The sequence below is a fragment of the Kogia breviceps genome, chromosome 8 (assembly GCF_026419965.1).
Source record: "Kogia breviceps isolate mKogBre1 chromosome 8, mKogBre1 haplotype 1, whole genome shotgun sequence".
NCBI classification, from domain to species: Eukaryota; Metazoa; Chordata; class Mammalia; order Artiodactyla; family Physeteridae; genus Kogia; species Kogia breviceps.
In genome coordinates this window covers 116,260,517-116,276,604 of record NC_081317.1, presented here as the reverse complement: position 1 = coordinate 116,276,604, position 16,088 = coordinate 116,260,517, and the positions used below count along the sequence as shown (strand labels likewise).

The 16,088-nt window shown below is 47.9% G+C and overlaps 1 protein-coding gene across 2 annotated transcripts in view; it reads right to left on the bottom strand.

Annotated features, from left to right (window-relative positions):
- HPF1 (histone PARylation factor 1) overlaps window positions 1-16,088 on the bottom strand; it is an 84,796-nt gene that overhangs the window by 10,944 nt on the left and 57,764 nt on the right. The window contains exons 1-4 of one of the 2 annotated variants that reach the window (XM_059071538.2): window positions 11,794-11,915; window positions 8,649-8,808; window positions 6,794-6,983; window positions 5,597-5,695 (exon numbers count right to left, since the gene is read on the bottom strand). In XM_059071538.2, coding sequence (XP_058927521.1) covers window positions 5,597-5,695; window positions 6,794-6,983; window positions 8,649-8,808; window positions 11,794-11,841 — 497 coding nt within the window. In that variant the 5' untranslated portion in view covers window positions 11,842-11,915. Of the gene's footprint in view, window positions 1-5,596; window positions 5,696-6,793; window positions 6,984-8,648; window positions 8,809-11,793; window positions 11,916-16,088 lie in introns of those variants that run through there. The other variant, XM_067040063.1, reaches the window with a different exon arrangement.

Below are 16,088 nucleotides of genomic sequence, written 5' to 3'. Positions count from 1 at the left end.
CCAGCTGGACACAGTTGGTCCCCTTCCTGCAGCCACTACCAGGCTCCCAGGAGGAAACCCACTCCTGCCTGCCACTAACGTTGTTCAGCACTTTGCTATGGGCTGGGCGCGGTGGGTGCTATTCTGATACCCATTTTACAGATCAGGAAACTGAGGCACAGAGGATAATCAACTTACCCAGGCTGACAGAATTAGTGTGCGTGGATTAAAGTGCCACAGAAGCCAAGACCACCAAAATCACGGTCTCATGATTACAGCACAGCATCACAGTAAACCTCACCTTCAACCGCACCAGCCGCGTATCCAGAGGCTCTATCTGCAACAACCAGACAAAGCACACCGGCGACGCCAGGGCCCCGGGGCCGCTGTCCTCACTGTGCTGTTCTCTGTCCACAGCACCCTTCCTCCCGGGAGGCTGGCGCCTTCACCAGGCCCACGGGAAACGCCCTCTCAGAAGACGACCACCTCTCCCGACGGCCCTCGGTGCTGGTCTTCTCATCCTCAGCACATTATAGGACCACTTCCATTCCGGTTTATTAAGCTTTCCTCTCTCAGCTTCAAACCTGCAACCCAATACTCTGCTGCAGTGTGCACACGGAAACAGCCAGAACGTTCTGTGCTGTCCCGCTAAACCTAACGGGAGACTGTGAACCCTGAGCGAGTCCCGCAGTGGCCACGCACAGAGCACCGGCACGCTAAGTTACGCACGTGTCCCAAAGAGCGGCCCTTTCCACTGTGTCCGCTTTACTCCGTTCTATCACAGTGTGGAAAACCTCACTCATTAGCGGTACCGCCAGCCTCGTGAGCGGAGTCTTCGGGAAGTGAGAAGCTGTCAAGCTCACAAGGTGGTTACAACTCTCCCCAGTTCCAATGCTTGCTTTTGAAACCTTAAGTGTCAACACTGGCAACACACACAGTAAACACAGTCAGCTGTTTTCATCGGTGCGTCGGAGACGGTGCCGGCCAAACACGCAGGTCACAGTGACCAGCGTCCGCCAGCCCCTCTCTTCAGCGAAGTGGAAGAGAGCTGAGCTCACAACTCGGCCTCGCGAGACCTTCTTCCCCGAGACAAACCCCAGCACCTCAGCGTGCAGAAGTGCCTTTTCCGTGCCTCCCCCCGGCCCCCCGCCGTCACACGGGGCGTTAAGGAGACACGCGCCCAGCGGCCGGGGTCTGACCCGCCTTTCCTGTGTCATCACCGAGCTCCGCAGTGACACCCACGGCCCACGGCCCCGACCCCGTCGAGGCGCCAGCCGGGCTACCCGCCTCCGCCTTTGCGCTGTGGTGTGAGAACGACACCCTGTCGTTACCCGGAGTTTGCAGCTCACAGGCCTCCTGGGAAGTCGGCAGGCACCCCTGGGGGTGCCACACCCCACTGTTCGATAGCTGCTGCTTAGTTAATGGTTTTAAACGCGACTACACGTCAGGACCTCCTGGGTTCCTGGTTGAAAATACCCAGCACAGCGACGGAGGGTGGCAGAGAGGACTGGGGGTGCCGACAAGAGGAAAAGAGACGACTTAGCAGCGCATCTCGACCCAAGAGCTGACACCTTGCCTACACGTGCTCTTGTACTAGAGGCACCAAGTGTTTTGAATGGCTTTGGGCCCGGAACAAGGAAGCGTTCATTAAAATGAATGTTCATTCACTTAAAACGAATTTTCTAAACTTAAGTATTAAAATTATAGACGTACAGGTTTGAGATCTCTAAGTATATCTACACTAAGATACACCTGGAACATGTTTTTTTTTTTTTTTTTTTTTTTTTTTTGTGGTACGCGAGCCTCTCACTGTTGTGGCCTCTCCCGTTGCGGAGCACAGGCTCCGGACGCGCAGGCTCAGCGGCCACGGCTCACGGGCCCAGCCGCTCCGCGGCACGTGGGATCCTCCCGGACCGGGGCACGAACCCGTGTCCCCCGCATCGGCAGGCGGACTCTCAACCGCTGCGCCACCAGGGAAGCCCTGGAACGTGTATATTTAAAGAACGTTCCCGAGTCCTGATCTAGACGTGCTGAAGTGGAGCTGAGGTGAAGCTCCTAACCACGAGGCTGGGAGGCTTCTGTGTGCAGTCAGGTTTGAAACCATTAACTAAACAGCAGTGGTCAAATAGTGGTCTGTGGACCCCAGGAACCCCTGAGACCTTTTAGGACGTATGTGAGGTCCAAACTATTGCTACAATTATTTTAGGGAAAAGAACAGAATAAAAAGAAAATCATTTCTAATTTTGTTGTCTAAAGATAAGTATTTTAAAACTTTCAATCTATCTAGATTTCTCTCCATGTGCATTAGAGGATGTGAAAAGGGAACCGTTCCACACTGTTCTGTTATTTGACCTCTTCACATAATGTATCAACTCCTTCCCAAAACAACATATCAATATCCTGGTGTTACACTTTATGGACATTTTCTATTTAGTTACCTAATTTTCTCTAACTGCTGGATATGTTTTTTCTAACTTTTCCTTTTTATAAATAATCTAAAATATACACAGATATATGTGTACCCATCCAAAATTTCTTCAGATAAATAGCTAGAAATGGAATTGCTGATTTAAGGTATAGCATATTAGCTGGCAATGTTCATTATCTGTTAAGAAATCTTTGAAAAAATACTTAAACAACCCTATTCCAACTGCTTTCCACAAACATCTTACCAATTAACACATGTCAGAAAGGTTTCTTATAACCTAACCATCCTTGGGTATTACCATTCTTTAATCTTTACTCATCTTTGCTAGCTGAATTTGCATTTCTTTGGCTACTATTAAATCTTACACAAAGAGAACTAGTTTCCCTGGGCATAAAAATAATTTGTGTATAACAAACGGTGTGCCTTAAAAGACATTACTGGGCTTCCCTGGTGGCGCAGTAGTTGAGAGTCCGCCTGCCGATGCAGGGGACGCGGGTTCGTGCCCCGGTCCGGGAGGATCCCACGTGCCGCGGAGCGGCTGGGCCCGTGAGCCGTGGCCGCTGAGCCTGCGCGTCCGGAGCCTGTGCTCCGCAACGGGAGAGGCCACAACAGTGAGAGGCCCGCGTACCGCAAAAAACAAACAAAAAAAAAGACATTACTGAGGCTGATATAGAAATTGTTTTGATTAGCTGACTTAAGGAAAGTCTCAAAAAAGTATACTATATATACTGTAACACTTGAAAAGTATAATAACCTTTGTACCTTTATGTTTGAGATAAATTACTGGAGGTGCAGAACATTTTTTGTGTGAAATAGCATTAGGTACTCAAATATACTCACTTGCTGGTCTTCACCTAAGTTATAAATCTATCACCTATGTATTTTTGTTTTCTATTTCCTTTTCTGTGTTCTCCAGTCAGCTAAAAAAATACCAGAACGATCTTGCATTATTTTTGTTAAGAACTGTATCTTTCTTTTTTTTGTAAGACCACTAGGACTAAAGACAAGTTAGTTGTTTTTGCTGTCAGAGTGTTTGTGGAATGATTCACCGAGCATCTACAAGAAAGGTGCTGTGCACAAGAAAAAGCCTCTGCCCTCAGGAACTCACACGTTAGTGCAAGAGACAGACAGTAAGGAAATAACTATAGTTGTTTCCAGTAAAGACAGCACCAATTTAAATTCAACAATAAATCTGAAGGGTGTAAAGAACTATAAATTATAAACAGCAAGCAACGTTTTCTATAAATTTCAGAGGTATCAGAAGAGAAAAAAAAAAGAGCCTTTCTGGGACATCTCCCATGCCCTTTAGATACACCGGTATGCACACAGCAGCTCAGCAGGTGCACTGATCGACTTAGTTTTCTGTTTACTGCAAATTTGTGCTGTTAAATCACAGGGAATGAAAGTCTTTTTAAAAAGTAGGGTAGGGACTTCCCTGGTGGCACAGTGGTTAAGAATCCACAGGCCAGCGCTGGGGACATGGGTTCGAACCCTGGTCCGGGAAGATTCCCACATACCACGGAGCAACTAAGCCCATGCACCACAACTACTGAGCCTGCGCTGTAAAGCCTGAGAGTCAAAACTACTGAAGCCCGTGTGCCACAACTACTGAGACCATGTGCCACAACTACTGAACCTGTGCTCTAGAGCCTGCGAGCCACAATTACTGAAGTCCACAGGCCACAACTACTGAGCCGGTGCTCTAGAGCCCGAGAGCCACAACTACTGAAGCCCGCACGCCACAACTACTAAGCCTGCGCTCTAGAGCCCGTGGGCCACAACTACTGAAGCCCGCATGCCACAACTACTGAAGCCCACATGCCACAACTACTGAGCCTGTGCTCTAGAGCCCGTGAACCACAACTACTTAAGCCTGCGTGCCACAACTACTGAAGCCCACATGCCACAACTACTGAAGCCCACACACCACAACTAATGAGCCTGCACTCTAGAGCCGTGCGCCACAACTACTGAGCCTGTGCTCTAGAGTCTGCGAGCCACAGCTACTGAAGCCCCCATGCCACAACTACTAAAGTCCACACGCCACAACTACTGAGCCTACGCTCTAGAGCCCGAGAGCCACAACTACTGAAGCCCACATGCCACAACTACTGAGCCTGTGCTCTAGAGCCCGCGAGCCACAAGCCCACACGCCACAACTACTGAGCCTGTGCTCTAGAGCCCGCGAGCCACAACTACTGAGCCTGTGCTCTAGAGCCCGCGAGTGACAACTACTGAGCCTGTGCTCTAGAGCCCGCGAGCCACAACTACTGAAGCCCGCATGCCACAACTACTGAGCCTGCACACCTACAGCCCGTGCTCTGCAACGAGAAGCCACTGCAGTGAAGAGTAGCCCCCGCTTGACACAACTAGAGAAAGCCTGCATGCAGCAAGAAGACCCAACACTGCCAAAAACGAATAAATAAATCAAGTAATTAAAAAAACATGGCCTACTTATTTTGCTCAAGGTGATGAATGTGCTTTCTTCATTTTATTAGAGTGTCCAAGGCCCAGCTGCTGTGGAGGCTCCGGATGGTGTCTGTGTCCGCACACCGCACCGTGGGCGGCTCCCGGGCTGGGCTTTGAGCCGCCCCTGCTCTGCTGCACCACCCGCCCTGCGCTTCAGCTCGTGCTCCGGGCGGGGCCGATGCCCCACTCGGGCCCTGACCTTGACCTGGGGTGGGGTGGGGGTCCAGCTCCAGCCCCACCCGCATGCGGAGGTCTCAGCCTCCTGGGTGGAGGGGCGGCGGGCAGGGGCCCCCTCTCACCAGCGCAGGTCCTGCCAGACCACGCGGTCCCCGGCCCGGAGCACGCGTGCAGCTGCGGCTCCCCAGCGGCCAGCCCCCCGTGATGTGCCGACCTTGGCTTCACCACACCCAACCTTCCGTCACGGGTTCTCGGAACGAACTCTTCAGGACTGTGTTTGACCGAAGATGCCTATAAATCTTTTGAGTTTGCCACGTGACAAACAAGGTCAGATTAAGTCATATTTTCATTAGTTATAAGAGAGGTCTGTTGTTTGGCGAAAAGTTGAAGTGTGGATAAGATGCCTGCAAAAGTCATGTAAATGATCTCCAGGTATCTAAAAATTTTTGATTACCTCATTTCCCCTCAGAGATGGACTGATAGAGTACAAAAATTGTAAACCAACATAAATAGGAGACATACTGAAATAAAACATTTTCTTACTTGACTGCAGCAAACACATTATCTCCATTTTGAACAATTATACAATTTTTCTTTGCTTCATTTGTACCGACAAATACAGGAAGTTCATCAGGAGAATCCCTGTTTAAGCAAAAGATATTAAAAATTTAGCTGCCCATAATTTGTATTATCAGCAAAGTAGAATTTTAGGTCTATAAACAACAAATTATATCTGCATGTTTCAAAAAATTCCAATGAATTTGCCAGGTTTAAGCTCTAGTTTTCTTACGAATACTTATGACAAATCTTATTTATATAACAGAACCTGAAATTAAGATTCTTAGGACCTAGTTACTTTTATACCTGAATACAAAGAAAGAGGGAATAAAGCTTGTCAAAAGGAGGTGAAATTATACACAATCATCTCTACCGCAGTTTAATAGTCTGTGAAAAAAAGAAAGGTGGAAAAACCAAAAGAAACAGGACAGAAAGGATCATAAAACATTGGCAGCGAAAGGAGCCAGTTCACATCTACAACCAAATCCCTTTACTCTACGACTGAGGAAACCGACAGAGAGGAAGGGACTCGGCCGAGGTCCCGGGGAGGCGGCGGGAAGCCAGCAGACCCAGGCGCCCCAGCTCCCAGCCCCGCGTGTCCGCGTGTCCACGGCTCCCCGGCACCCCTGCACCCCTCCTCCTCCACGCCCTCTCCTCCGAGCCTCGCTGTCAGTGACAGCACCGCTCCAAGTGGAGGAGCCACCCCCCACCCCCTGCTCTACTTCTAACAGTCCAAGCTTCCTGCATGTATCATTTAGCCCTCCCCACATTCCCGTGAGGCGTGTCTGATGATCACAGGACAGGAAACCGAGTCACAGAAAGTCACTGGCACACGGTCAGCCAGGTAATAAGTGGGACCAGCCTGCCTCCAAAGCGCATTCTTAATTCTATGGCCCCTGGAAGCACAGGGCCAACTTAAGCCACAGCAGCTGCTCTAAATTACCTTTCCTAGGCTAAAAGAGCTTTTCTGAACTCAAAAGGAAAAAAAAAAGTTTATAACTACAGAGGAAAAGCTGGAGAGGTTCAGCCTCACGAGTTCACCCATCCCAGGGTAGGTGAGGAGGTGAGAAGGGCAGGCAGCCTGTGTGCCCGGCGGGAGAGGGTGCGCGGCCCCCCCCCACACCTGCTTACACTCACTACAGGGGCGGCAGCTGCATTGTAGGAGAAGAAGAGGCCCTTTACCTGAAATACCCCATGTGGAACTCAGTTTTACCATCTCCAATAATAATGGTCTGGAACTCAGGAGGATCATAGTAAAATCTCCAGTGAAGGTTAAAATTCAGGCTTGCTGACTTCTTCTTCCTTTTATGTTTTCCGGCAAGGATATCATAAGGACCCACTAATCGAAGTCCAAGGCTTGCAGAAAGTGAATCTGTAAATGAAACATGTTTATTTAGACAGTGCCTTTCTGGAGGCAGACAGGAAATACTGCCTTTCATTCAGAAAATATTTCTAAGCAGTTGTCTTAAAAAAGAGCTTCTAAAGGAAAAGAAAGACGTCTTCGGTTACACGTGAAGATGTCAGTTGTAAATACTCAATGGAAAAGAAATTAGAGCAACGAAGATGTGGCACGTACCTTTAGGATCTCCTCTTAACTTTACAAACACTGATGACATTTCAAACATTCCTGCTGTTTCTTATTTTGCCCAAAACAAGACTGTTTTGTGTTCCTATGTACTGCAAACCTTTACCCTGTCTCATTACTATGCTGCTGTCGGCCTCAAATATTTGTAGCACATCCAGACCAAGGGAGAGGCAACAGACAGCACATGAGGGCGAATAATTTAACGAAAAATGTGTTTAATGGAAGTATTTCCCTCCCCTTCCCTCGACCTCAGCTACCTATCACTCTCGGCTCATTGCCTCCCTGACCATCCATCCGGCTCACCCTGATCCTGGATGAGCCCACCTTCTTCTCCCGTCCACAGATAAGTCACCACATCCGCTCAAATGTACACGTTTACGGCATCAGAGGGGCCTTCGTGCTTCTCTAAGAGGGAGGCAAGCACTTCAGGCAGGGCCTGGATATGCAAGGAGGTAAGGATGGAGAGAGGAAGAAAATTCTTGGAAGAGGTAACAATGTGAAAAAAAAGCATGGGGACAGTTTAATTCCCCCCCTCTACGAACAGACATAAATATATAGATGTTTGACAGGGAGATCATGCTGTTTTGTAGTGTTTTTTTGTTCTTCACCCTGTCCTCATTTAAATCTTCTGAATAGTTTCCCATGCTATTAAATGCTTCTTTAATATGTCTGACATTGCTAGGCGTTTACTGTTTCTTTTTTATTCGAGACGGTGCTTCCGTGAACATCTCTGCTAACGCGCGCTTGCGCACACACCCATGAGCGCTTTTAGAGAAGGTGCTGCACGGCCGCGGCATTCTGATACACCGCCAAAATGCAGTTACCTCCCAGCACACATTTTCGCCAGCAGTCTCTGGGACTGAACAGTACAAAAAGGTAACAACGAAAAGTAACTGTTACAGCATTATCAGTTTTTAGTGTACCTTTTCAGAGATAGTATACGCACATAGGAAGTTATGTAGGGATGTGTGTGTATTCTTGACCTAAAAATACTAACGGTAGCATATGCTACACACTCTCCTTTCTTCTTTTGAAATATTCCAGGCATGATACTTTGTCATCGCTTAAAAATCTGCCTGATTCTCTTAAAACTATATATGTCCACTGAAAGATGTGTACCTGATGCTCATTTAAGCCACTTTCTGCTTTTTGTTTCAGTATCATTTCACATAGTTTGGGTTCACCTAACCCTTAAGACAAGTTCCCAGGAGCAGCACTCCTAAGTCATACCAAAAGTCCCGGAACACACAGAAGTATGTGCTTGTTTTCTTTCAAACTCTCATCAGAGCATGTTGTGGAATGATGTAGCCTCGCTAGGATAACATTTTATTTCTCTCATTTGAAACATCTTTGGAAAAGTTCCTTTTTCCGTGAAATGTTTAGATCCTGGGTCCAGTTTCCTACCGTCTTTTCCACTGGCAGAAGCCAGAGCCAGATTCTGGAGCCACTCACCGGCTGGCCGTTCGGGATCAAGTCCTTCACAGAACCTCCAGAAGTGATAGAAATCTTCAGGCAGAGAAAGCCTGTAACGACTTTCTACTTCTCTTCGAAGGTCACTGGGCACGTCAGCTTCACAGCATTTCCCCTTCTTCACGGCGACTGCTTTTTCACCCTGAAAATCCACACACAAAACTTTGTTTCTCCCAAAGTAATTTCAGCAACTTGGACTGCTTAATAATATTGATCATTTTCGTTGACCCCAACTCTGTGAGTTTCCTTTAAAACTCTATAAATGGTATTTGAGTAAAATCTGGGGATTCTTTTGGGCGAGGAAAAAAAGGAAAGGACAGTTTATAATATATAGGTGTCAAGAGGGACAAACAAAGCAACTCTTTAAACATATTTCCCTAAGATAATGGAAATGCAGACAACAAAAAACCAGAAAGTATAAAAGAAAAGGTAAATAGCAAGAAAAGAGGAATGTGAAAATGGCAGGTTTTGCCGTTTAAACAGACTCAGTGACCACACCAGAAGCAAATTGCCAGAAATAACTGGATGCAAGGGGATTTACCAGTTAAAACAAAGATTTCAGAAAAGGTCGTTTAAGGCCAGACTAGGTTATAAAACTCAGCTCCAGCAGCTGTGCAGTACAGGTTCATTCTGCAAGTATGCTAGGCTTTAGAATGCTTATTACATCTGTGACCTATTCGCACAAAAATAAAACGCTTGGCTGGAGGGTACGCATCTTCAGTCTTGGGAGCGGCCGTGCGCGTTGTTCTTTCTGGGAACCTGGATCCTTTCCTTCCTGTCCTTCCTTTCCAGCTATCAGTACATCAGTGCTGCCCAACCCGGAGGTATTCTGCCCCCAAGGGGACAGGTCTAGCAGTATCTGGAGACCTTTTTGGTTGTACAAACTTGAGGGGGGGGGGTGCTGCTGGCGTTCAGTGGGTAGAGGCCAGGGATGCTGCTAAACATCGTACAGTGCACAGGAGAGGCCCCTCAACAAACACCTGCCTAGCCCAGAGGTACACAGGGGTCACGGCTGAGAAATTCTAACCTGACGGTTCTCATATTTACATGCTTCCAGCAGGCTCAAGTTTATTGATGTTATTTTGGGTATTGTTCAAAGTCTGCAAACTGTATTTATGAACCAGATGACATATACAAGAATGTTCTTGATGGCATTGTTTTACTAGTGGAAAAGAGGACAAATGAAAATGCCTATTGACAGGAGAATGGTTACAGGACTTTCAAACAATGGAACATTACGCTTGGTGAAAAGGAAATAGAGCCACACACAATACAGATCAATCTTAATAATATAATGCTGAATGAAGAAAAAAGTCCCTGAAGATTATATGCAGCATGACAGCCTTTTTATGAAGTTCAAAAAGTACTGTTCAGGCATAAACTCATGGGTGATAAAGCCATAAAAAGACGACAGAGGAAAACAGTTCAGGATCGTAGCTACACCGAATGGGGTCGACAGAAAGGGGTTAGGCAGACAGCACAGGTGAGCAACGTGGAGATGGAGAGCCACGGTCAGCCTTTCAGTGCTTGGCCTGGGCAACGGCCTCACAGGTGTTTGTCCTATTATTAAACAAATAAGGTAAAACAGGACCATGACCAAGAATCACAGTGTATCACGCCAAGGGTTATAACATGTCTATCTGAGGTCATAAAAAATTAAATTGAACACGAAGGCTGTTCAAATATGGATCCAAAAATTGATGGTGATAATAGCAAACAGTAATAAACGTAACAGTAAAAAAAGTAATTACTACTTGTTATGCACTTACTATCGTGCCAAGCCACTGTGCTAAACTCCTTCTATGGATTAACTCATTTAGTCCTTAGAAATTCCTTATGAGCTAGATTCTGTTATCCACATTCTACAGACAAGAAAACTGAGGTTAGGTGACTTCCCCTGGGTCCCTAACTAGAAAGTGGGAGAACAGGCATTTAACCCCAGGTGGGCTGGCCGCCCAGCAGATCCAATCACTTCATGCTGTCTCCTCAACTGCAAACACACAACAGCAGGAGCATGTCAAGTCCTGACCCAGCCTCCCCTCTGTGTGTACGCCCGCCTTTTGGTGAGACTTCCAAAGACTGGCTCAAACTTAAGATGTTAGAAAGAAGAGCCTTAAATCTACCTTGCTGAAAGGCAGTTTTGCATAATGGTTAGGCGGCCCTGGTTGATTCTTGACTCTCCCCATTTCCAGCTCTGTCACCTTGGGCAAGTTACCTAACCTCTCTGTGCCGTTCTCTTATCTACAAAAAAAGGCGTATATAGTACCTCTAACACAGGGTTGTTACAAGGAATAAATTACTTGTAAAAATACACCAACAGTGCTAGCACAGAATACATAAATGCTTACTATTACTGTTGGCCATAGTCTCTGTAGACGCATCGTAATTTTTGATGCTTTATTTCTAAGACTAACACTCTGTCAAAGTAGTTCACTGCCCTTTCAAAGGCAGAAAAGGGTGTTTTCAGCTTTGCCTGAGCTCACACGCTGGCTGCATCACGAAATCCCTAATAACTAGAGTTTAGGAAGGCTGTGCCCTTCAGGGGCTGCCCTTACCCTTCACCCTTCTGTTTCTGGAGAGCGGGACCGGGGTAAAGAACGCCCAGAACGCGGCCCTCCTGCACCGTCTCACCCCACCCAGCCGACAGCGCAGCCAGAGAGAGTTTTGGAAACCTCTACTTCTTTCCGGCTTGACTCCCTGCTGCTCTTGCAGTGGTGACAGAACGTGTGAGGTCGCAGGAAAGCCGAAACCGACGCCCCTCCGAGGTCAGCGCCCCTCGGTCCCCACCCCGGCCTCCCCGCGGCCGAGCTCGGCGCTGTGCCCGGCCACCCCTCCGCCGCGTCTCCCGCCTTCGGGGACGCCCTCCTTCCGGGGCGTCCGCGGCTCTTTCTACACTCGGCGGGGCCGGCCGGACCAGAGTGTTGGGGGAGCGTGTTGTGGGGGCACCGGGCTGAGTGAACCCGCTCCCCGGGGGAGGGTCCCTGACTGCGCCAAACCGGCCCCGGGGGAACCCCGGGCTGTAACCCGCCCCGGGCCCGCCCCCGGGGGACGCAGGGACGCGAGGCGCCCCTCTCCGCTCCGGCTGGGGGCAAACGTGCCGGGCCGCCCTCGGACCTCCGCGCGGTACCTGCGGCCCCTCCCCGCCAGGCCTGCGTTTCCCGCCGCCGCCCGCCATCCTGTAGCCGCTGCAGGAAGAAGCCCGTCCCGCCGAGAGCACGTGCGACGCCGACTGCTTCCGGTTGAAGAGCGACCAATCACCTCTCCGCGCCGCGGCGCACACAAATATAGGGAAGGCCCCGCCTCCACAACCGAGCGCGCGGCCGAGGCCCCGCCCACCAGACCAGTCGGGCAGGTGTGCCCTTCGTACGCGCGTGCGCGTCCCGCGGGCTGACCCGCCTGGGCTTCTCCGGGGGCACATGGACACCGGCCCAGACTCGGACACTGCGGAGGTCTCCCTCCTCCCCAGGCCTTCACTGGGGCAAGGCCGGTGCTCCTTCGTCTGTATTCGTTTAAAACATTCCTCTTTCTGTCCCTCCCCTACCGCGTTTTTCTTGCCCAGCACTGATTCATCTTCAGTGGTTTGAAATCACACAATTTCTGTCCACCCAAGCTTTTGTTTTACTTCACTGAGTCGGTTTTAAATAAGAGCCTCTTGAGATCTGTATCTTTGAAAGGTATTCTTTTTTGTTAATAAAAGTTTGTCAGTGAGACCAACTAAAGTCTGCCTAGAATTAAGCTACAGCGTGTCCATAGATTTGTATAAGATTGTTGACCTTGCTGGGGGAAAAGATAGTAATTCTTTGGATTATTATATTTTTTTGCCAAATTTGGGTAACACAATTATCACCAACATACTTTAAAACAGATATTTTTGTTGGTGATGGTGCTGGTGGACTTCTGAAGGAAAATTCTCTGTATGAAAACAGGGGAATTGACAAGTAAAATCAGTGAAATGTTTAAGATCGCATAGTTGAAGGCTCTCAGACCCAGTAAAATGCTAAAATAGAAGAGGATGCTAATCGCAGTACAGACTGAGAAAACACACACTGCAAAAATAGTAGCTACCAAACGAATATCTTTTTTAGAGCTAAAAGTCACTGGGATTACTATTTAGGGTTAAGCTGTTAGTGAAACATGGATTAGTAAAAGACAATGAAAATGGAATCAGAATTCCTCTGTATTCCTTAAGAGTGATTGATTCTAGGATTCAGCTACATTTAAGCTCCTGATCCAAGATAAGATTTTAAAAGGAATATTTATTTCCAATCTTTTTAATGCTTTCAAGACAACAGACGTGACATCTGGCCTCTGGAATAAACACCTCTTTCTGCATTTCTTACGAGAGCTGCTGCAAATAAAAGACAAGACGGAGGCACTTGGAATTTCCAGGTCCTGGGGTGAAACCAGACGCCTACTGAAGCAGGGTGAGGCTCTGGATGTGGGAACCATTAACACTACCAATCAGGAATGAGCTCCTGACAAGGCACTGCCCACCGCTGGAGGGTAGCAGCAGCATTGAGAAGGCCCAGAGCCCCTAGGGCATTCAGGTTCCTAGCCTGTCCTGGCAGAAAGGACTTCTTGTAGGGACTGTTGATCCTGAGGGACCTAATTAGGGAAACCCAGGTGACTGTGTTAAACCCAGAGGACAGGGAGAGGTGGGAAGGGTCCATTTTTGTCTATGTTGCCAGATCAAAAGTCAGAGGCAGCTTCAGACAGAGCTGGTCCCAGGTGGTTGCTACACTGATGGAGTGCAGATGAGCTGTTGAATTCATCTTTTCTTTTAAATGTAAAATCCTTGATGCAATCCACTTCAGGTTTTTTTTGGTGTTGTGTGTGTGTATGTTTTGTGTTTTTTTGGCTGCACTGGGTCTTCGCTGCTGCATGTGGACTTTCTCTAGATGCGGCGAGCGGGGGCTACTCTTCATTGTGGTGTGCGGGCTTCTCATTGCAGTGGCTTCTCTTGTTGCAGAGCACGGGCTCCAGGCGCACGGACTCAGCAGTTGTGGTGCAAGGGCTTAGTTGCCCCGCGGCATGTGGGATCTTCCCGGACTAGGGCTCGAACCTGTGTCCCCTGCATTGGCAGGTGGATTCTTAACCGCTGGACCACCAGGGAAGTCCTTGAGTTAATCTTTGATACTGCATGCAGACCCTATCTGTGACCACTGGACCCTGGCACACTACCAGCTAAACAGTGACTAAACTCTGCCTGGTCTGTCCAGCTATGCTTAATCCAGATCAGTAGCCCTGGGACCATTTATCCTTTGACCATTTATCCTTTAGTTAGCACTAGGAGGATCATCCAAACGCCTCTTAAAAAGGCTTCACAGATGCCTGAGCCTTCACATTTACACTGGATTACAGGTCCCTCTGATGCACCAATCCACTTTTTTTCTACTACAATTTTGTGGAATCTGGCCCCAAGCACAAAGTGGCACATCATGGGTTCTCAATAAATATTAATTGACTGGCTGATCTCCATTAGCAAATAGCCATCACCACCATTAAACAGTTACCCTTGCTTCCATCCGTTTAGTCATTTACTCATTTGAAACATTTATTAAGTGCCAGTTATGGATCAGACTGTATCGGGCACTGGAAAAGCCGAGATGATGCAGGCGGTGTGTTCCAGGAGCTCACAGGCAACTGAAGAGTCCTGGACACACGGAGACTCCTGTATCCACACAAAGAGGTAGAAGCATCATGTTGTCTTTATTACACTCCAGTCTTCCAGATGTCTTGCTACAGATCAGCCTCCTTCAAATAGCTGCTCTAATCATTTTATTTTTAGAAGATCACAGAGTTGATCAGACCTAAAATTCTGAGCAAGGAGTGTTATTACCAGGAAATGACAAATGACACAGCAGCAAAGCGCAGAGTACTTGATTAGGGGACCAAGCTCAGCTGAAACAAGGACCTCACCTGGTGATGTTACAGGGGCGGGGGTGGGGCATCAAAAGCAGTAGCCAAGACCAGGAATGAGGGAAACAGCCAAGGAAACAGGAGATGGGAGCTTGAGGAGCAGTTACTGCAAGGATGCGACCCGATTCTGCTGAGTAATATCTGTCTTGGATGAGGTCATTCTCCTTACCCTCCAATTTTATTTTTTAATTTCTGAATATAAAGCTGTAATGTACATTAATTTTAGAAAGTCTGAATAGTATGGAAAGATACAGAGATGATCATATCCCACCACCTAGAAGCAGCCTCAGCTAACATTTAGCATAGTCAGTATTTTCCTACTTGTTTCTTTTTTTAAATAATTGAGATAATACTGCTCTTAAAATTTTATAACTTGCTCTAAAAAAATAAAGCTTCATAAAAAACATTAATACTTCATAAATATTTCAATGGCGACATAAATATGCCATTGGACAAATGTTTAATAAGATAATGAACTTTTCGTAATAAGCTTTCACTATTTTTCCTAACTTCTCGTTGCTGTGCATTACTCTATGTTCAACATCTCGCATTCTGGAACGTTACCCTAGTGCGGGTCCTCAGAAGGATGGCTAGATCCCAAGACATGAAAAGCTTCGAGTCATAACACATATTGCAAATTGCTTTCTAAATAAAGCAGTTTGAAATTAGAGCAAAAAACGTTTTGTCATTTAGAAGTAGTATGAGAGAGTGCTCTTTTCAAAACAGCATTGGGCATTCTCGTTAAAAATAATCTTTGCTAATTGTTTTGTATTTCTTTTGAAGTTAAACAGCAAAGATGGTAGCTATTGACCAAAAGGTTGTGCTCACTTTTTTATTTTTTATTTATTTATTTATTTTTTGCGGTACGCGGTCCTCTCACCGCTGTGGCCTCTCCCGTTGCGGAGCACAGGCTCCGGACGCGCAGGCTCGGCGGCCACGGCTCACGGGCCCAGCCGCTCCGCGGCACGTGGGATCCTCCCGGACCGGGGCTCGAACCCACGTCCCCTGCATCGGCAGGCGGGCTCTCAACCACTGCGCCACCAGGGAAGCCCTCTCACCTTTCCTGAGTGTGAGTTTGTACTAGGAGGGAGGCGGTGGTCCAGCCAGGGACGATTTCCCAGTCACCCTGCATCCCAGTGCGTCCAGTGACGCAGTGTCGCTGAGGGACTGTGGGCAGGAGAGATGCGTGTCAGGTCCAGGCCAGGTTTTCTCACGAAGCCTGTGTGCCTCCTCCACTTACTCTTCCCCTGCTGGGTAGCTGAAGAGGTCCCTGTGGCCCCAGGGGATGGCAGAGCCGCAAGGCAGAAGAACCTGGAGGCCTCCGTCATCGTGGGAGGAAAGCCACTGACAGCTAAGCACGGCTGAATTGAATGGACTGCTTCATGAGCGAGAAGTAAATGTTTATTACATTGACTCACGGAGACGCTGGCAGTCTCTTGCTACAGTAGCCAGCTTCATCCTCCCCAACATAGGTACCCACATAAAAGATGATCACACGGAGGG